The following is a 21,774-nucleotide window of genomic DNA, read 5'->3' as shown; positions in this document are numbered from 1 at the left end:
ATTCCATTTGCTATGTCCTTGCCCAGTCGATACTCTTCACACGCTGAAGCCTTTCTGCCATCTTGCATTCTATCAAGTCCGTACTTGGATATATCACTTTTAATTTCCTTGCCCAATTAATTGTTAAAGCCTCTTAATGGCCCAGTTATTCCTGCCCTCTGTTTTCTATCCACAAACCATTTTTTAGCTCTTGCCTATAGTCCCTCACTGTTTCCAAATAGACAATCATAATGTATTTGTTCAAATTTTACATGATTTCTTTATTCTTTATAATTTCTTCACTCTCTAGTGTTAATTAGTCATATTGGATATGCACACAATAGCCACTTTATTAGGTATGCCTGTACCACCTTGTTAATGCAAATATCTAAGCAGCCAATCATGTGGCAGCATCTCAATGCATAAATGGTCAAGATGCGGTCAAGAGGTTCAGTTGTTGTTCAGACCAAACATCAGAATGGGCAAGAAATGTGATGCAATGTGACTTTGACCATGGAATGATTGTTGGTGTCAGATGGGGTGGTTGGAGTATCTTAGAAACTGCTGATGTGGGATTTTCATGTACAACGGTCTCTACAGGTTACAGGGAATGGTATAAAAAAATAAACATCCAGTGAGCGGCAGCTCTGTGGGTGAAAATGCCTTGTTAAAGAGAGAGGTCAGAGGAAAACCACCAGACTGGTTCAGGCTGACTGGAAGGCAACAGTAACTCATAACCATGCATTAAATGCGGTGTTCAGAAGAGCATCTCTGAATGCACAGCACATTGAACTTTGAAGTGGATTGGCTACAGCAGCAGAAAACCACACTGGGTTCTGCTCCTGTACCTAATAAAGTAGCCACTAATTGTAGCATGTCATTTGAACGAAAACCTGTAGGTGATGCTCCTAATCCTCTAGTGATAGAAGAGGAGTCTCTGCAGTAATTTTTTTTAGATATACGAATTGCAGGTATCATGTATGATTGGTGGTGGAGATAGATGTTTAAGGGAGCACATGAGCCATCAGTTAAGCAGACCACTGTATTTTAACCATATAAACCATATAACCATATAACAATCACAGCACTGAAACAGGCCATTCCGGCCCTCCTAGTCCGTGCCGAACTCTTAATCTCACCTAGTCCCACCTACCCGCACTCAGCCCATAACCCTCCACTCCTTTCCTATCCATATACCTATCCAATTTTACCTTAAATGACACAACTGATCTGGCCTCTACTACTTCTACAGGAAGCTCATTCCACACAGCTATCACTCTCTGAGTAAAGAAATACCCCCTCGTGTTTCCCTTAAACTTTTGCCCCCTAACTCTCAAATCATGTCCTCTCGTTTGAATCTCCCCTACTCTCAATGGAAACAGCCTATTCACGTCAACTCTATCTATCCCTCTCAACATTTTAAATACCTCGATCAAATCCCCCCTCAACCTTCTACGCTCCAATGAATAGAGACCTAACTTGTTCAACCTTTCTCTGTAACTTAAGTGCTGAAACCCTGGTAACATCCTAGTAAATCGTCTCTGCACTCTCTCTAATTTATTGATATCTTTCCTATAATTCGGTGACCAGAACTGTACACAATATTCCAAATTTGGCCTTACCAATGCCTTGTACAATTTTAACATTACATCCCAACTTCTGTACTCAATGCTCTGATTTATAAAGGCCAGCGTTCCAAAAGCCTTCTTCACCACCCTATCTACATGAGACTCCACCTTCAGGGAACTATGCACTGTTATTCCTAGATCTCTCTGTTCCACTGCATTCCTCAATGCCCTACCATTTACCCTGTATGTTCTATTTGGATTATTCCTGCCAAAATGTAGAACCTCACACTTCTCAGCATTAAACTCCATCTGCCAACGTTCAGCCCATTCTTCTAACCGGCATAAATCTCCCTGCAAGCTTTGAAAACCCACCTCATTATCCACAACACCTCCTACCTTAGTATCATCAGCATACTTACTAATCCAATTTACCACCCCATCATCCAGATCATTTATGTATATTACAAACAACATTGGGCCCAAAACAGATCCCTGAGGCACCCCGCTAGTCACCGGCCTCCATCCCGATAAACAATTATCCACCACTACTCTCTGGCATCTCCCATCTAGCCACTGTTGAATCCATTTTATTACTCCAGCACTAATACCTAACGACTGAACCTTCTTAACTAACCTTCCATGTGGAACTTTGTCAAAGGCCTTGCTGAAGTCCATATAGACTACATCCACTGCCTTACCCTCGTCAACATTCCTCGTAACTACTTCAAAAAAATTTTGAATGGGGTCAACCTTTTTGAGAATTACTGAAACAATTCCAGATAAGTAGAGCACTTTATTGCATTCCCCACTTCTAATGAAATTGTTTTCAGGAGCTAAGAGGTGAATAAATAGATGTGTGGAGTGTGTTACAGAGGATAACAACTCTTTAGGATCTGTTCTTCACTGGGTTAAAACATTAACTTTTGGCCTATCTGCAACTGGCCTTGAAGATGGCTGAAAACTGCTGTCTTGAGCCTTTGTACTTTTATGGTACATTTTATGCTGGGAATGATTCAACCTGACAATTACAAAAGTGTCGGTGCTTCCAGAATTTCAAGGTGGCTTGGTTATAACTTTGGGACCTGTTGTTGAAGTAGTCTTGGTACATTGGTCTGTGTATCTTGTACACAAGATTGTAGCTACTGTATTGGTGATGGAGAGAGTTAATGCTTAAGATGGAGCATTGGGTACAAGTTTAATAGTTTGCTTTAAGACATTCAAGTTAAGTTTAAAAACAAAGTCCTGGCTGTATTGTGCAGGTCAGGGTAAGATATGTGCAGATATTTAAAAAAAACAGTTCCTGTTTCAATGACAGCTGAGAAAATGAGAAGAGTAGTTATCAAGCATGTGGATTGGGTGTCGTGTTTCATGGAAGATAATACAATGTAGTGGAAAATTTAGTTTCTGAAGTATCAATAAGTGAGGTAACAAAATAGGGAAGGAGAGTAACTGTTAACATTTTTACTTGTATCATCCAAACTTCAAGAAATAAACATGAGATTCTGCGGATGCTGGAAACCCAAAGTAACGCACGGAGAATGCAGGAGGAACTCAGCAAGTTAGGCAGCATCTATGGAGAGGAATAACCAGTCAACATTTCTGGCCGAGACCCTTCATCACACTGCAGACTGCCCTAATGAAGTGTCTCATCGTGAAATATCAACTGTTTATTCTTCTCCATAGGTGCTGTTTGACCTGCTAAGTTTGTCCTGCATTTTGTGTGTGGAACTTCAGAAAGTGTTGATTTGAATATTGTTCCAAGATTTGTGGGAGGGAGTTTCACAGTATGTGCTTCCCCTTTATGGGATATGCCATGCACCTTTTTCCTTTGTTAAATTTGCAACTTTGAAAAGGTTAAACGTCTTTGTTTTTAAAAAAAAACACAGATAACAAAATGTAGCTGGATGAAGTACATGGAAGATAGAAAATGAAAGACTGACCGGAAGCCAGAAGTTACTATAGCAAATATGACTAAAACTTTATACCTCAACCATCAAGTTCCTCAGCATATTGCTTGTGTGTTACTTTACACCTGTAATGTCATTATCACTATTCAGATCTTCTGAGTGTTAAAACTGGTGATCTGCCTTCTAGATTAACAAAATAAAATTGTAATGAACAGAATACAGCAACAACAGAAAATGAAATAATGTAAAATAAAGTCAGATTGAATATAAACAGGAATAAAGAGAATAGATCAAAAAGTGGGGAAGGAGACGAGAATTGTTTGAATGAACAAACAGATGAAGCTATTGTGATTGGGCTGTGTTTGGGAGTTGTACTGGGCTTTGAAAAGTTGAGTGAATAGGAGGGAAATCTATAAAATGGTATTGACCAACCAAATGAAAAACCATCAGCCTTGTCCTTCAAGAACAGCAAAGAGATCAGTTCTGTCTGCTTTACCTTCTAGCAACAAGGTAGTCATGTAATACAGTGATTAAACTGTTTTTGACTAATCACTGCAGTTGGTTCAAGGCAAACTCAAGGATGCTGAACTTTGGGAATCATAGGTCTGAATCATTATCTTCTTTGCACGCCTGCTGCATGTAGCATGTCATATTTCAAATTCCTCTCGTACAGCATTCCAAAGTTATTTCCTGGAAAAAAAAACCCTCTGATTTTGTATTTCTCAGCCTCGTAACTATTTTACACCACTTTTCATCTGATACCATCGGCATTACTGACACAAAGGTAATGCCAAGACAGATTAAAGAGTTTTAAAAATCCTCCAAGAACAATTCGCTGCCAGCTCAATTTAGACCGTACATTCATTGGTCCTTTTCTGGGCTTCCAAGGTTTAATGTCATGTCAGGACAATAAATTACATTATTAGCAAGGTCAATTTAGAACTACCAGCATTAAATGGCTGCAGCAAAATTAATTTGTATTATCAATGTAAATCGAGCAATTTCATGAAACTTTATTTTGGTACTGAGTTTCACGTCGAAATTTTAGATTTTCCTTGTATTTCCAAGGTGAACGCTGAACTGATGCAAATTGCCTGCCAATTTGTAGCAGGTTGGTACTTGTAGCAGACCTCTCTCACCAAAAGTTGCTCTCTTCCCCCCCCCCCCCCACCACAAAGTAATATAGGCTGAACACAGTGAATACCACATTCACATTTTGTGTGGATTTGTATCCTGTTTTAAGAGTTTGACCTCCACCTAAATTCAGTGGTCAGTGAGAAGATTTCATGACTATAAGTCATCCAGAATGCAAAATCAAATGACAAGAGGATCTTCTGTTTGTGAAGGGGTTTATCTGCTCTGCTTAACTTTCCTCTACAAGCATTTAACAGTTTGTTGTATATTAAAAAAAATCCTTTATTTTATTGCAGAGAATCAGATTAAAAAAGAAGCTGATGGCTAAGAGGATTAATAGAGAAATGAGTGCAGTTTGATCTGAAATGGGTTCATTAGGTCCCTGATCTCTCTTTGTGAATTTGTGTTTCTGACTTCCTAATGAAGCTCTTTAGAAATAAATCACCTGTCTGAATGTCCGTCATTACAAGATTGAGGGAATATACTGCTGTTATGTTAGTGAAGTCCCCTGTTTGGACATGTAAGTTCATTTATCTTGGTGACTCGTTCTGTGACTAATGTAACCTCTTTAATTGTCAGGGGAGACCTACAAGGACAGTACAGTGACACAGCTGCAGCAGCCCAGGTTTAATCCTGTCTTCGTTTTGATGTTTTCCTGTGACCATGAGGATTTCCCCAGCTGCTCTGCTTTCAGCACATACCCCTCAGAAAATGCTCATTGTGAGGTTAATTGGCTACTGTATGTAATGTGCAAGGGTGGTAAGAAGTTAAGGGGAAGTTAATAGACTGGATAAGAGAATAAGTTACAGGGAAATAAGTGGGGGAATGGGTTAGATGTAAGAACTTGCATAGACTCAATGGTCTGAATGGCCACATTCTGTACTATATGGAAATATGAGAATCAAGCAATTAACTTATGCAAACCCATGTTTGTACACTTGGCTATCACTATATCTGCAGCCTTTTATTTTTCCTGCTAATTCCATGTTAGGGGTGTAATCTTAAGCACTTTAGCAAAATTGGTTAACCTTCTTGCATATTGCAGCAGTACATTGAGTCATACCAGCACTGAGGTATGAATATATAATAAAATACATGAATCATGCAATAATTTACATCTCATTGAGCTCTCTCGACTCCTTGTAATCAGATATGTGGTGCATGTCCTGTTGCAGTTTGCAGTTGAGAAAAATATGACTTTCTCCAGCTTTCTAAAATAAACTCAGCAATAATAATCTCATTGAATATCAGGGATAGGTAGTTAAACTTAATTACAAGAGATTCTTAAGATGGTGGAAATCCAGAGCAACACAAAATGCTGGAGAAACTTCGGTCAGGCAGCATCTATTTAGGGGAATAAACATTCAACGTTTTGGGCAAGACCCTTCATCAGGACTGGAAAGGAAAAAGGACAAGCTGGCAAGTGATAAGTGAGGCCAGGTGAGCAGGAAGATGGCTGGGTTGAGGAGGGGGGAGTTGATGTGAGAAGCTAGAACATAATAGGTGGAAAAGCTAAAGTGCTGAAGAAGGAGGAATCTATTAGGAGAGGACAGTGGACTATTAAAGAAAGGGAAGGCAGAGGGAGGTGATTGGCAGGTGAGGAGAAGAGGGGAATTGGTAAAGGACAGAAGGGGAAGGGAGGAGTAATTACTGGAAGTTAAAGAACTCAGTGCTGTTCATGCCATCAGGTTGGAGACTTCCCAGATGGAATAAAAGGTATTGCTCCTCCAATCTGAGAGTGGCCTCTTTGTGGCAGTAGAGGAGGCCATGGACTGATATGTCAAAATGGGAGTGGGAAGTTGAGTTGAAATAAGAAATTCCACCTTATGTGGTGGATGGGGCATAGGTGCTTGGCAAAGCACTCTCCGAATCTATGTTGGGTCTCATCAATGTAGAAGAGGCTGCACTGGGTACAGCAGATGACCCCAAAAGACTCTCAAGGGAAGTGTCACCTCAACTGAAGAACTGTTTGGGGCCCTGAATGGTGGTGATAGAGGAGGTGTCAGGGTAGGTGTATCACTTGTGCTGCTTGTAAGGGTAAGTGCCAGGAGGGAGATCGGTTAAGAGGGATGAGTAGACAAGGAAGTCATTTAGAAAGTGCTCTCTGCAGAAAGTGGAGAGTGAGGGAGGGGGTGGAGGAAAAGATGTGCTTGGTGATAGGATACATTAAAGATGGCAGAAGATACAGAGAATTATGTTAATGAGGCTCATGGGGTGGTACAAAGTGGATCAAGAACCCTATCCCTGGAATGGCATTAGGACAATGGGGTGAGGGGAGATGTGCCAATTTGTACTCCTTTTCCTCCATCAAGCACCCTATTCTGACTTCTGCCCCCTTCCTTTCCAGCCTGGTGAAGGGTCTCAACCCGAAACTTGCTGAGTTCCTCCAACAGTGTCTGTTGCTGAAGATTTCCAGCATCTGTAGAATCTCTTGTGTTAATGCTAATTTAATTATTAATTTGAAGTCTTGAGAATGTTAGATTATTGCTGGACATGGTACAGAAGGATAAAGGAACCAAGCTTGTGGATGGAATTAAGATGCAGATCACCTACAATCTCATATCAATGCCCTTTTGCATTCTTATATTTTTATGTAAACAATGCGCAGTCACATAAAATGGATTTACCAAAAAAGATCAATATGCATTGTTATCAAATACAAAAAGAACTTTGCGTCAAAGTTATTGTGAGTTAGTCTAACTTTGATCAGTTGTCCCTTTTGACTTTAAAGGATAGCAGCAGCTCCATCTTTCATTAATCATGAATGTGGATGAGCCAAGGTCACTTGTCCATTAGTGAGTTTTACTTTGTGTTCAGATGGGAAAAGCTCTGAGCTGAAACTGTTTGGCTGACTTCATTTTCTTCTGTATAAAGAAAAGATGTTGTTATGTGTTCTTTGTGCAGTTTTGTGTGATCTATCCAGTTGCATACTTTTTCAGTACCACATTTAGAGGTCTCTTCTTTTATACATGTTTCTTTTATAGAAGGATTCAAAATACTTTTTTGAGGCCCAATGAATAGCATTGCTGGTAATATCAATAAGATTGAAAGAGTACAGAGAAAACTTAACAAGGATATTTTGCCGACACTCGAGGACCCGAGTTGGTAGCACTAGACAGAATAACAGTTCAGCATGGAGTAGATGGGCTGAAGGGTTTGTTTCTGTGCTGTTGTCCTCTACAGTATGGTCATACTCTACATATGGACTCTATGGTAAGGTCATAGTTGATAGGGATATGTAAATCTCAAATCATTGTATCCTGTTTCCTTGACTCTTGTGTGAGATAGATCAGATAATCCAGTGTACTCTATTGGATTCTTTGTGTTGCTGTTTGTTGGTGGTACTTTCTTGGATGCTTTTAATGTATGGCCTGTTGGATTGTTCCTGTTATTGTTGTCTGTTGGCAGGTAGCAGCTAGCCCTCACAGGAATGATTAATAGAAAAACTGTCCTGCTACTCTCAGTCTATGGCCCATAGGATTATTCCATCCAGCTTGTCTTGGGGATTCTGATTGGCAAGTTCTGTTTGTGCAAGACAAACATATTGGAAGAAACATCACACCACTGCCTATCAAAGACATTCAAGTTTCTATGAACATCTCTGGAACCCACAAGTATTCATTGTGTGTGTGTGTGTGTGTGTGTGTGTGTGTGTGTGTGTGTGTGTGTGTGTGTGTGTGTGTGTGTGTGTGTGTGTGTGTGTGTGTGTGTGTGTGTGTGTGTGTGTGTGTGTGTGTGTGTGTGTGTGTGTGTGTGTGTGTGTGTGTGTGTGTGTGTGTGTGTGTGTGTAGTTGGGGGGGGGGGGGTGGTTGGGGAGAGAAAATACAAGGTAGCAGGTGATAGGTGAAACCAGAAGTTGGGAAGGGATAAAGTAAAGAGCAAGTAAGTTGATTGGTGAAAGAGATAAAGGGCTGTAGAAGGGGGACTCTGATGGGAGAGGACAGAAGACCATGGAAGAAAGGGAATGGGGATGGGCAGGTAAAGAGATAAGGTGAGAGAGCGGAATGGGAATGGTGATGGGGGGGGGGGGGCAGTGGCCATTACCAGAAGTTCAAGAAATTGATATTCATGCCATCAGGTTAGAGGCTGCCCAGACAGAATATAAAGTGTTGCTCCTCTAACCTGAGTGTGACCTTGTCGCTGCAGTAGGGGAGGCCATGGGCTGACATGTTGGAATGGGAATGGGAAGTGGAATTAAAATGGGTGGCCACTTGGAGATCCCGCTCTTTCTGGCAGATGGAGCATAGGAGCATGAAGCAGTCCTACTACCAAGCACGTTCCCTCCCCCCTGCAACTTTCTGCTTCACACAGGGATTGGATTGTTCCCTGCATGACTCCCTTGCTCATTCGTCCCTCTCCACTGATCTCTCTTTTGGCACTTGCCTTGCAAGCAGAACAAGTGCTATACTCACCCCTATGCTTCCTCCCTCACTACCATTCAGGGCCTTAAACAGTTCTTCCAGGTGAAATGACACTTCACCTGTGATTCTGTTGGGGTTATCTGAATCCAGTGCTCCCAGTGTGGCCTATATATTGGTGAGACCCAACGTCGATTGGGAATCTGCTTCAACGAGCACCTACGCTCCATCAGCCAGAAAAAGCAGGATTTCCAGTGGCCACCCATTTTAATTCCACTTCCCATTCCCATTCTGACATGTCGGTCTGTGGCATCCTCTACTGCCGCGATGAGGCCACACTTGGGTTGGAGGAGCAACACCTTGTATTCTGTCTCAGTAGTCTGCAGCCTGATAGCATGAACATCGATTTCTCGAACTTCTGGTAATGTGACCCCCCACCCCACCATTCCCACTTCATCTCACCTCATCTCCTTATCAGCCCATCATTTTCCTCTGTTCCTCCCTTTCTTCCATGGCCTTCTGTCCTCTCCTAAAAGATTCCCCCTTCTCCGACCCCTCATCTTTCACTAATCGACTTCCCGGCTCTTTACTTCATCCTCCTCCTGGTTTCACCTATCACCTACTACCTTGTATTTCCTCCTCCCCTCCCCTCACCTTCTTAATCTGACTTTTCATCAATTTCCTCTTGTTCTGATGAATGGTCTTGACCTGAAACATCAACTGTTTACTCTTTTCCATTGATGCTGCCTGGCCTGCTGAGTTTCTCCAGTATTGTGTGTGTTATTTGGGAAACCAGAGGTCCATGAGCCAGTCCTCATCGGAGGATCAGAGGTGGAGACGGTCAGCAACTTTAAATCCTTCGGTGTTACCATTTCAGAGGATATGTCCTGGAGCCAGCACACAAGTGCAATTACAAAGAAAGCATGGCAGCGCCTCTACTTCCTTAGGAGTTTGCGAAGAATTGGCGTAACGTTTAAAACTTTGACAAACTTCTGTAGGTGTCTGGTTGCATCACAGCATGGTATGGAAACACCAATGCCCTTGAATGGAAAATCCTTCAAAAAGTAGTGGATATGACCGAATCCATCACGGGTAAAGCCCTTCCCACCACTGAGCACATGTACACAGAGCACTTTCTCAGGAAGGCAGCATTCATCATCAGAGACCCCCACCACCCATGTCATACACTCCTCTTGCTGCTATCATCAGGAAGAAGGTACTGGAGCCCGTAGACTCATAGCACCAGGTTCATGAACAGTCATTATCCCTCAATGTCAGGCTTTTGGACCAGAGGGGATAACTTCACCCAATTTCACTTGCCCTATTATTGAAATGCTCCCACAATCTACGACTGTTCACCTCAATTTCTTGATATTTGTTGCTTATTTATTTATCATTGTTATTATTTATGTTTGTATTTGCACAGTTTGACATCTTTTGCACACTGGTTAAATGCCCAAGTTGGTGCAGTCTTTCATTGATTCTATTATGGAGTTATTGAGTATGCCTGCAATAGAATGAATCTCAGAATTGTATATGGTGACATATATGTAGTTTGATAATAAATTTACTTTGAACTTTAATACAAAATTAACAATATCATAAGATTTTTTAAACAAAATGAGCAAATAAGCCAGGAAGCAATGAAAAAATGTGTAGGGGAAAAAGAAACACTTTTTGCTTACAAACAAGAGAAAATCTGCAGATACTGGTTTATGCTCAGCTCCTTTTAAAGAAAAGAGAAATTACCAGTAGTTTACTTAGCTTCTTTGGAACTACTTATTGAAGTGAATGAGAAAAGTGATTAGAGGAGGAGGCTAAACACACAGCCTTGTGGTGCACCTATACTGATCGAGATTGTGGGATGTTGTTGCCAATCCAGACTTACTGGGATCTGCAAGTGAGTCATTTGAGCATTCAATTGCAAAAGGAAGTTTTGAGGCCAATGTCTTGAAGCTTATTGATTAGTTTTTAGGGGATGATGGTATTGAATGCAGAGCTGTAGTCGATAGAGTATCCTGATGGATGCATCTTTGCTGTCCAGGTGCTCCAGGGTTGAGTAAAGGGCCAAAGAGGTGGCATCTGCTGTGGACCTGTTGTGTCGGTAGGCAAATTGGAGTGGACCCAAGTTGCTTCTCAGGCAAGAGTTGATGTGTTTCATCAGCACCTCTCAAAGCACTTCATCACAGTTGATGGAAGTGCTTCTGGACGACAGACATTGAGGCACATTACCACGTTCCACTTGGGCACCAGTATAATTTAAGTTTGCTTGAAGCAGGTGTGTACCTCAGACTGCTAAAGCGTGAGTTAAAAGATATTGGTGATCAGCACAGGTCTTCACTACTCAGCCAGGTACCCATTCTGGGCCAGATGCTTTCCATAGATTCACCCTCCTGAAGGATGCCAGCCCCAGAGACTGTTACTGTTTTTTTTCTTTTGTATGTGCAGTTTGTTATCTTTTACATATGGGTTGTTTGTTCTTCTTGTTGGGTGTGGTCATTCATTGATACTATTAGTTTCTTGGATTTACAATGAGGCCTGCAAGAAAACTAATCTTGGGGTTGTACATGGTGACATATATGTTCTTAGAAATTTGAAACTTGAATGGAAAGATTAAATCTACACACAGGTTTAGTTGGTGCTTCCCAGGAAGCACTGAATTTTGCCAGGAATTGACTGTCTAAATGCAGTTGGAATGATAGCAGTGAGGGCTTCTTAGAATATCTGGGATATTGCTTGAGTGTCTCTCAGTTTCTGATTACCAGTGTTTTTCTCCCTGCTGACTTAGTTGTACACCACTGCTTTTGGTAATAGTGAGCTTGAAAATTACCAATTTCATTGCAGAATAGAACTATAGAGATGGACACTAAATGTTGGCTTTGACAGTGACATCTATGTCCTGTTGCTTAACAACTTTAAAACCAGTCCCATCAAGTCTGGATGTCAGTACAAGATAATTGTATTTTAATAATGGTATAATTTTTGAGTAATGATAACTGTAAACGTACAAGTTATGTAAGCCCATTATGGTTGAACATTCTTACACATGAAGATTAATTTTGAGATTAGCTTTAGTTGTTACATGTACATTGAAACAGAAATATGTTGCTTGTGTCAACAACCAATACAGTCCAAAGATGGCTGAGGGCAGTCACAAATATCATCACCCTTCCAGCTCCAACATAGCCTGCCCACAGCTCACTAATCCTAACCGGTATGGCTTTGGAATGTGGGAGGAAACTAGAGCACCCAGAGGAAATCCTGTGGTCACAGGGAGAATGTCCAAACTTCTTACAAATAGGAATTGAACCCCAATCAGTGATCACTGACATTGTAAATCTTTGTAGAAACCTATATGCTCCCATACTGGGAGTTCACTTAAGAGCCAACGGTAGCAAATTAGAAAAGGATGCTGCTTAAAATCATTGATGTGATCTTCATAGTGTGTAATTCTTCGGGGGGAAAGGAGAGTAAGCATTGAGTCTATATTTAGGTCTTTAATTTTATATTAACTTTGTTGCATTGTATCAGCAAAATAGATGTGATAAATTGATAGGCCACCTCTAATCACTCCCATTCTTCTTTTCCAACAGTCATCTAAACTCTTTGATTAGATTATAGCTTATAACTGGATCTGAGGTGTAGCCACTTGCATCCCTCAGGCCTAGATAGGGTGGATGTGGAAGGGTGTTTCCTATAGTGTAGGTGTTTCGCATTAGAAGGCACAGCCTCAGAATAGCAGGACACCCATTTAGAACAGATGAGGAATTTCTTCAGCCAGAGAGTGGTGAATTTGTGGAATTCATTCCCACTGATGGCTATGGAGGCCAAGTGATTGGATATATTTAAAGCAGAGGTTGATAGATTCTTGATTAGTAAGAGCACCTAAGGTTACAGGGAAAAAGGCAGGAGAATGAGGTTGAGAGAGATAATAAATCGGCCATAATGGATTGGTGGAGCAGACTCAATGGGCCAAATGGTCTAATTCTGCTTCTATGTCTTATGATCGTGTGTGCAATTCATCTGGTATATTTGTTGTATATATGTGCTTAAATACTTGTGATGAAAATGCTTTTTTTCCCCCAAAATATTGAACATAGTAAGTTTTAGACAATCTGGATGTTTGGTTCACATTGACAAATTTGTTTTATATTCTTATTCAAGTATTTAATAGTAGCTCTTTATTTCTTGGGTCAGATTGCAAGTAGTTAGCTGGAGCAATAAATTAAAACCTTTTAGTTCTTTTATGGCTTCTGAGTTTACTGGATCAGTCTGTAGTATTTTTTCAGGCAATTCAAGGAGAAAACTTGCATTTGCATAAGTAAATTGAGATTCAAGGACTTGTCGGCTAATAATCATAGCATCATAAACCTTGCACAGTGTTTAATGAATGAATCCAGACTGAAGACCTATTAATATGGACGCCTTAGGAATTCACCTAGGGACGCTGGCATTGAAATAAAGATGAGCAGGCCCATGGGAAATCAGGCTCCACGTCTGCATTTTAAATATCCTTGTGAGGTATCAATAATGGTGTAATTGAATCCTGAACACAAACATCACATACAGGTGGCAAGGGAGAGGAAGGGGCTGTCTTTTCCTCTGTACTGTGCACACCCTGCGGGATCAGCCCAAATAGAATGGCCTTTAAATCCATTAAGTAAAGATTACGCACTGTAACATTTCAAAATGGCATTTTACCTACATAATGGGTGATGCATTTTTTCTGCATTCCTACTTAACCTGTTCTGTGCTGATGGAAATTTTGGAAGGATGGTACTTTAACTACTGTATAGCTTCTCATTCTAATTTAGATTTTAATAATTTTTTTTCTTGTAATGATAACTTCTGTTGCAACAAGGATGTACCAAAGCATGTTTGTTTTTATTTTGTGTCCTTTTTGCCGTTTTTCTCCTATTTCATACTGCATGGTTGGAAAATCTATGGATAATAAGGTGTGGATGTCATTGACAAGGACATCTATTATTGTCCATCCCTATATGTCTTGAATTGAGAAGGCAGTTTGAACACGAGATGTTGCTGGAAATCCAGACCAACACACAAAATTCTGGAAGAACTTGGCAGATCAGGTGGCATTTATGGAAATGAATGAACAGTCAATGTTTCAGGCTGAGGTCCTTCATCAGGACTGGAAAGGAAGGGGGAAGATGCCTGACTTAAGAAAGTGGGGTGAGGGGAAGCAGTTAACCTAGAAGGTGATAGGCACAAGCTAGACAGTGCGTAGTTTGAAGTTGGGTCTGAAGCCAAGCGGACTAGATCATGTTAGAGTTGTACCTAGTGAACCCTGTAGGATTTAGACCATAAAACATACCATTTAGATAAAATAAACCATACCAATTAAGACCATTCAGCCCATCAAATCTGCTCTACCATTCCATCATTGCTGATTTATCATCCCCTCATCCCTGTTCTCCTGCCTTCTTCCCATCACCTTTGGCTGCCTTACTTATTAAGACCTCATAAACCTCCAAACTAAATAAATATACCCAATAACTTGGCCTACACAATTGTCTGTGGCAATGAATTCCACCAATTCACCATCCTCTGGCTAAAGAAATTCCTCTTCATCTCTGTTCATGAGGAAATAACAGGCAGAATAGACAAAGGAGAGCAGATGGATGTTGTTTAAACATAGAACAGTACAGCACATTACAGGCCCTTTGGCCCACAATGTTGTGCCGACCCTCAATCCCTGCCTCCCATATAACCCCCCACCTTAAATTCTTCCATATACCTGTCTAGTAGTCTCTTAAACTTCACTAGTGTATCTGCCTCCACCACTGACTCAGGCAGTGCATTCCATGCACCAACCACTCTCTGAGTGAAAAACCTTCCTCTAATATCACCCTTGAAATTCCCTCCCCTTACCTTAAAGCCATGTCCTCTTGTACTGAGCAGTGGTGCCCTGGGGAAGAGATGCTGGCTGTCCACTCTGTCTATTCCTCTTAATATCTTGTACATCTTTTACTTGGATTTTCAGAAGGCCTTTGACAAGGTGCTGCACATGATCCTGATAAGATAAGAGCCCATGGTATTAGAGGAAAGATATTAGCATAGATAGAAGATTGGCTGATTGGTAGGAGGCAAAGTGAAGGAATAAAGGAGGCCTTTCTGGTTGACTGCTGGTGACCAGTGGTGTTCTGCAGGGGTTGGTGTTTGGTTGCTTCTTTTCATGTTATATATCAGTGATTTGGATGATGGAATTAATGGCTTTGTGGCCAAGTTTGCGGATAAGAAGATGGGTGGACCTGCAGATGGTGATGAGGAAGCAGGGAGTCTGCAGGACTTGGAGTAGGAGAATGGGCAGAGAAGTGGCAGATGGAAGTGTAGGGTCATACACTTTGGTAGAAGGAATAAAGACTTAGGCTATCGTCTAAATGGAGGAAACATTCAGAAATCAGAGGTGCATAGGGATTTGGGAGTCTGTGTGTAGGATTCCCTAAAGATTAGCTTACAGGTTGAGTCGCTGCTAAGGAAGGCAAATGCAGTGTTAGCGTTCAGTTTGAGGGGACTAGAGTATAAAAGCAAGGATATAATGCTGAGGCTTTATAAGGCATTGATCAAACTGCATTCGGAGTATTGTGAACAGTTTTGTGCCTCTTATCTAAGAAAAATAATGTGCAAGCATTGGAGAGGGTCCAGAGGAGGTTCATGAGAATGATTCCAGCAATGAAAGGGCTAACCTATGAGGAGTGTTTGGCTCTGGGCCTACACTTGCTTGAGTTTAGAAGAATGAGAGGAATCTCATTGAAACTTATTGAACATAGAAATCAAGGGCATTGCCAATGACAAGAATGGTGAAAGATTTCACCAGACATTGCTGTCATGGAGAAACTGTATCAGGGCAACTGGAATCCATCTCAATGCTGGCTGATTATTGTTGGACACTTGAGCAAGAAGCCTCAGACACTGAGTGCAAACAAAAATCATCAAAACATTTTTAGCTTAGTTGACCTATTGCAAAGCATTAGCATTGTTATGTATTTAAACACATTATATTCCATAAAGGTTAATTTCTTGTTTCTCCAAATTCCTATGTGATACAAGTCTGAAATCATATTTGTTCTGCTTCAAGTGGTCTATCATAAACAAGAAAAATTGAGTAAGTAATACTTCAGAAAAAAATTTGTATTGACAAAAATAATACAAAAAAATGTCAAAGGTAAAATTTATTATCAGAGTGCATGCTTGTTACCACGTACAACCCTGAACTACTTTCTCTTGTGGGCACACTCAGCAAATCTATAAAATGGTAACTAAAAAGGATCAATGAAAGAGGAAGAGCATAGAAGACAACAAACTGCAAATGCAAATATTAATAAATATGCAATAAATATTGAGACCATGAGTTAGAGAATCCTTGAAAGTGAGTCCATAGGTTGAGGGAACAGTTCAGTAACAAGAAAAAATTTGCAGATGTTGGAAATGTAAGCAACACACACAAAATGCGGGTGGAACTCAACAAGCCAGGCAGCATCTATGGGAAAAAAAGTGCAGTCTATGTTTCAGGCCAAGATGCATGGCAGGACTGGAGGAAAAAAAGATGAGTAGATTTAAAAGGTGGTGAGGGGAGGTGAGAGAGAGAAACACAAGGTGATGAGGGATTAAGGAAAAGGGAATAGTTCACTGTTGGTGTAAGTGAAGTTCAGGGAAGTTATCCCCTGTGGTTCAAGAGCCTAAGGTAATAATTGTTCCTGAACTTGGTTGTGTGGAGCCAGAGGTTCCTTTACCCTTCTTCCTGATGGCAGTAGCAGGAGAGAGTTTGACCTGAATGGTGGGGGTCCTTGATGATGGATGCTATTTTCTTGCTACGTGTCCTTATAGATAAAACCAAAAAATAAAGGAGCAGAATTAGGCCATTTGGCCCATTGAGTCTGCTCTGCTATTTCATCATGGCTGATCCAATTTTCCTCTTCTTCTGTCTCCCTGTATCCCTTCATGCCCTAATCAATCAAGAATCTATCAACCTCTGCCTTAAATATACATAAAGACTTGGCTTCTGCAGCTGCCTGTGGCAAAGAATTCCACCGATTCACCACTCTCTGGCTAAAGAAATTCCTTTTCACCTCCATTCTAAAAGGATGCCCCTCTATTCTGAGGCTGTGTCCTCTGGTCCTAGACTCCCCCCCCCTTCTTCCCCCCTTCTTCCCCCCTTCTTCCCCCCTTCTTCCCCCCTTCTTCCCCCCTTCTTCCCCCCTCCTTCCCCCCTCCTTCCCCCCTCCTTCCCCCCTCCTTCCCCCCTCCTTCCCCCCTCCTTCCCCCCTCCTTCCCCCCTCCTTCCCCCCTCCTTCCCCCCTCCTTCCCCCCTCCTTCCCCCCTCCTTCCCCCCTCCTTCCCCCCTCCTTTCTCCCCCCATAAGACACATCCTCTCCACATTCACTCTATCAAGACCTTTATTGTACTCAATGGTGAGGAGGGCTTTCCCGTGCTGTATTGGGCTATATTCACCACTTTTTGAAGGCTTTTCTGTTCAAGGGCATTTGTGTTTTCATACCAGGCAATGATACAACCAGTCAGTATACTCACTACTGCACATCTATAGATGTTTTTGTCAAAGTTTTAGATGACATGCCGAATCTTTGCGAACTTCTAAGAAAGTGGAGGAACTGTTTTGCCTTCTTTGTGCAGGACCAAGGACAGATCCTCTGAAATGATAATGCTGAGCAATTTAATGTTGCTGACCCATTTGATTCCCTGATGAGGGCTGGCTCATGGATCTCTAGTTTCCTCCTCCTGTAGTCAATAAACAGCTCTTTGGTCGTGCTGACATTGAACAAAAATTGTGGCACCACTCAGCCAGATTTTCAGTCTCCCTTCTATATACTGATTCGCCACCACCTTTGATTCGGTGTCGACAATGGTGTCATCAGCAAAATTAAATATGGCATTGAAGCCGCGCTTAGCTTCACAGTCTTGGGTATAAGCCAAGTAGAGCACGGGGCTAAGCACTCAGCCTTTTGGTACACCTGTGCTGATGGTGATTGTGGAGGAGCCACAATCTGCCTAGACCGTCAACCTGCACCTGGACCATAGTCCTCCATAACACTCCCATCCATGTTCTTATCCAAATTTCTCTTAAATATTGAAGTTCAACCTCACGTTCCTCTCAAACATTTTGCCATTCATCCTTCATCAAAGACCCCCTATAATCTCATCCAACCTCAGTGGAAAAAGTCTGCCTTTATTTACATGTTATTATTATTATTAATATTATTACATTATCTTTATTTCACACTTGCATTTGCTCCCAATCTCCTTTCAGGCATTAAAATTGTGTAACTAGTCTGGTGGTAAGTTTTTCCTCTCTCTAATTGTAAGCCCAAGCGCCTCACTTGCAAATTTTCATTATAAAGTAGACGAGATTAAACACTCCTTAAGAGAAGTGCGTTTGCATGGGAAAGAGCTGAACTTCTACCTTGTTTATCCTTGAGCACTCTATATTAATACTGCAGCATAGGTGCTATAATACTACTTAATTGTAAAAGTTTAAAGTATTAATTAACTTAAGCATGATTGAGCTGATTAACTTGCCCCTTCACACTGCTATTGTGCAACCAGCATACATAAACTTGTGGGGAAGCAGCTTCACTGTAGGCAAAACACATGCCTTCCTTTCTGTACTTCCCTTGGAGATTTGGATATTGTGGATGAGTCCAGTTTTGAGTCTTCTTTGTGCATCAAGCTAATACACAGATTGTTTTGGATCTGATTAAGGTTTGGGGTTATTTATTAAATTACGAAGATGTTCACTAACCTGCTGAAGTAGTTATTTGTTTTTGACAATTTTTAAAAAACAATCAATATTTTAAATTAGTAAGCCAGTATCATTACATTTAACATTTGGAGCTGAATATTCTATTAATTTAGGGGAACAATTGAGTATTTAACCATCATTAAACGAATGCTTAAATGCTGTTTCAGCATCTCATTGATGTTTTACCCATCAGGCCTCCAATTTCCACAGATTAAGTAAATTTGCGTATTTGTTATTAAATCCAATGTTAGCATCGTTCCTTTAATGATCAGATGAGCTGTCTGTATGTTGTAAAATAACAGCTGGCTTGATGACAAGGGGCTAAGTAGCTGTTTAATTTTCTGTTGATTAAAATGTTTAATTGATGATCTGTGAATTTCCATTGGTGCCACATATATATAGTACAGCATCCCACTAATCTCTCCATTTTCATTTGAAATGGTGCCTGCTGAGCCCCAGCAAGGAGTCATAATTATGATTTATGTAATGATTTTCCTACAAATTGGGTTGAAATTAGCCATTTGGTTCCCATTAGAAACAAGAGGAACTCCTTGAATTCTGGAGATGGAGCAATTGGAAGTTAGGAATCTTATCCTCTACTTAAAATTCCTTGATGAAGATGAACCCTTTCTTTCTCTGATACTTGTCTTTGGCAATATCTTCCATTTTTTAGCACCAAACCTTCCTTTCTCTCTATTGCCAGCTAGCACTAGGCCCATTTTCTTCCTCTGACTAGTAATTATAGAATGTAGAACAGAATTAGGATCAGAATCATGTTTATTATTAATAATATTATTAATGCTTTTTGAGATAGTGATTTAGATGCATATCATATTTTTTTACTGAGTTAAGTATTGTATGTAATTAGTTTTGCTACAACAAGTGTATGGGACATTGGAAAAAAGTTGAATTTCCCCATGGGGATGAATAAAGTATCTATCTATCTATCTAATATCACTAGCATACATCATGAAAAGCAAAGGGGAGAATGAGGGGTGATCTCGTAGAACTTAATTAGAATCATGAGGGTTATGGATAATGTGGTCAGTCATAGTCTTTTCTCCAGGGTCAGGAGCCCTGGAGACCTCAGATACAAAGTAAGAGGGGAGAGATTTAAGGTATTCGGGAGGTAACCTCTTTACACAGAGGGTAGTAAGTACCTGGAATGAGCTATCAGAGGAAATTGTTGAGGTAGGTACGATTGCAACATTTAAGAAGCATTTGAATAGGTACAGTACAAGGAAGGGTGAGGCTTAGAAGGTTATGGGCCGTAGGTGGGCATCTGGGACTAGCAGGGGGGATGTGTGGTTGACATGGACTAGTTGGGCTGAAGGGCCTGTTTCTGTGCTATTTCTATTTCTCTGACTACTGTATATCTGGTAGTTCAGCTGGCAGAAATGTGAAAGTTGATCAGTTGGATGTGGAGGCTGATGGGATAGAAGGTAAGCACTTGTGTTCCTGCCCTCTCTAGGAGGAGAAGGGCTAAGAATTGAGATGTGGTGAAGGGCTCTGTTGACTGTGATAAAGGGGGTACTGTGGTTCAGGAAAAAGGAAATATTTAGGAATCTTTCCAGAATGTTATATAATCGCCACAAATGTGACCGAGACAGAAGCTGGGCAAACACAATCGTATTCTCATGAGTGCATGTTTCTGCTTTTTATCATAGATTCCTTATTGAAGACACTGTATATGATGTGAAAGGTGGCTTTCAAGGCATTACTAGAAACTATGACAAATGTAATTGTCATAGTTTGCCCCGTCACAAACAAAAGAAAAACTGCAGATGCCGGAAATTTGAGCAACACACACAAAATGCTGGAGGAACTCAGCGGGCCAGGCAATATCTATGGAAAAAATTATGGTCGACGTTTTGGGCTGAAACCCTTCAGCAGGACTGGAGGAAAAAAAGCTGAGGAGTAGATTTGAAAGGTAGGGGGAGGGGATAGAGAAATGTCAGGCAATAGGTGAAACTTGGAGGGGGACGGATGAAGCAAAGAACTAGGAAATTGATTGGTGAAAGAGACAGAAAGCTATGGAAGAAAGAAAGGGGTGGGGATGGAAAGAGCACTAGAGGGAGCTGATAGGTGGGCAAGAAGATGACTTGAGAGGGAAAAGGGGATGAGAAATGGTGAAAGGGGAGGGAGAGGCATTACTGGAAGTTTGAGAAATCGATGTTCATGCCATCAGGTTGGAGGCTACCCAAACAGAATATAAGATGTTGTTCCTCCAACCTAAGTGTGGCCTTATCCCGACAGTGGAGGAGGCCATGGATGGACATATCGGATTGGGATGTGAAATTAAAATGGATGGCCACTGGGAGATCCAGCTTGTTCTGCCGTTCAGAGCATAGATGCTTGGCGAAGCAGTCTCTCAACCTACATCGGGTCTCACCGATATACAAGAGGCCATACTGGGAGCACCGAAGACAATATATGATCCCAACAGACTTAAAGGTGAAGTGTCGCCTCACCTGGAAGAACTGTTTGGGGCCCTGAATGGTAGTGAGGGAGGAGGAGTAGGAATAGGTGTAGCACTTGTTCCGCTTGCAAGGATAATTGCCAGGAAGGAGATAGGTGGGGAAGGACAAATGGACAAGGGAGCCACATAGGGACTAATCCCTGCGAAAAGTGAAAGTGGGGAGAAGGGAAAAATGTGTTTGGTGGTGGGATCCAGTTGTAGGTGGCGGAAATTTTGGAGGATTATGTGCTGGATGCGGAGGCTGGTGGGGTGGTAGGTAAGGACAAGGGGAACCCTATCCCTGGTAGTGTGGTGGAAGGATGGAGAATGAGTAGGCATGCATGAAATGGAAGAGATGCGGTTGAGGGCAGAGTTGATGGTAGAGGAAGGGAAACCATTATCCTCAGCTTTTTTTCTCCAGTCCTGCTGAAGGGTTTTGGCCGGAAACATCAACTGTACTTTTCTCCATAGATGCTGCCTGGCCTGCTGAGTTCCTCCAGCATTTTGTGTGTGTTGCCCTGTATCAGTTTTATGTTTTAAAAAAAAAGGCCACTTGAGTTTAGCAATCGTGCATAAGCTTAGTGGAGAAGCCTGT

At 41.3% G+C, this 21,774-nt stretch overlaps 1 protein-coding gene across 4 annotated transcripts in view; it reads left to right on the top strand.

Annotated features, from left to right (window-relative positions):
* lin52 (lin-52 DREAM MuvB core complex component) overlaps positions 1-21,774 on the top strand; it is an 81,907-nt gene that overhangs the window by 36,528 nt on the left and 23,605 nt on the right. The window contains exon 6 of one of the 4 annotated variants that reach the window (XM_073039264.1): positions 5,168-5,308. The exons of the other annotated variants lie outside the window; for them this stretch is intronic. Coding sequence (XP_072895365.1) covers positions 5,168-5,308 — 141 coding nt within the window. The remainder of the gene's footprint in view (positions 1-5,167; positions 5,309-21,774) is intronic. 4 annotated transcript variants of the gene reach the window in all.

The sequence above is a fragment of the Hemitrygon akajei genome, chromosome 3 (genome assembly GCF_048418815.1).
Source record: "Hemitrygon akajei chromosome 3, sHemAka1.3, whole genome shotgun sequence".
NCBI classification, from domain to species: Eukaryota; Metazoa; Chordata; class Chondrichthyes; order Myliobatiformes; family Dasyatidae; genus Hemitrygon; species Hemitrygon akajei.
This window is presented reverse-complemented; position numbering and strand designations above follow the sequence as displayed.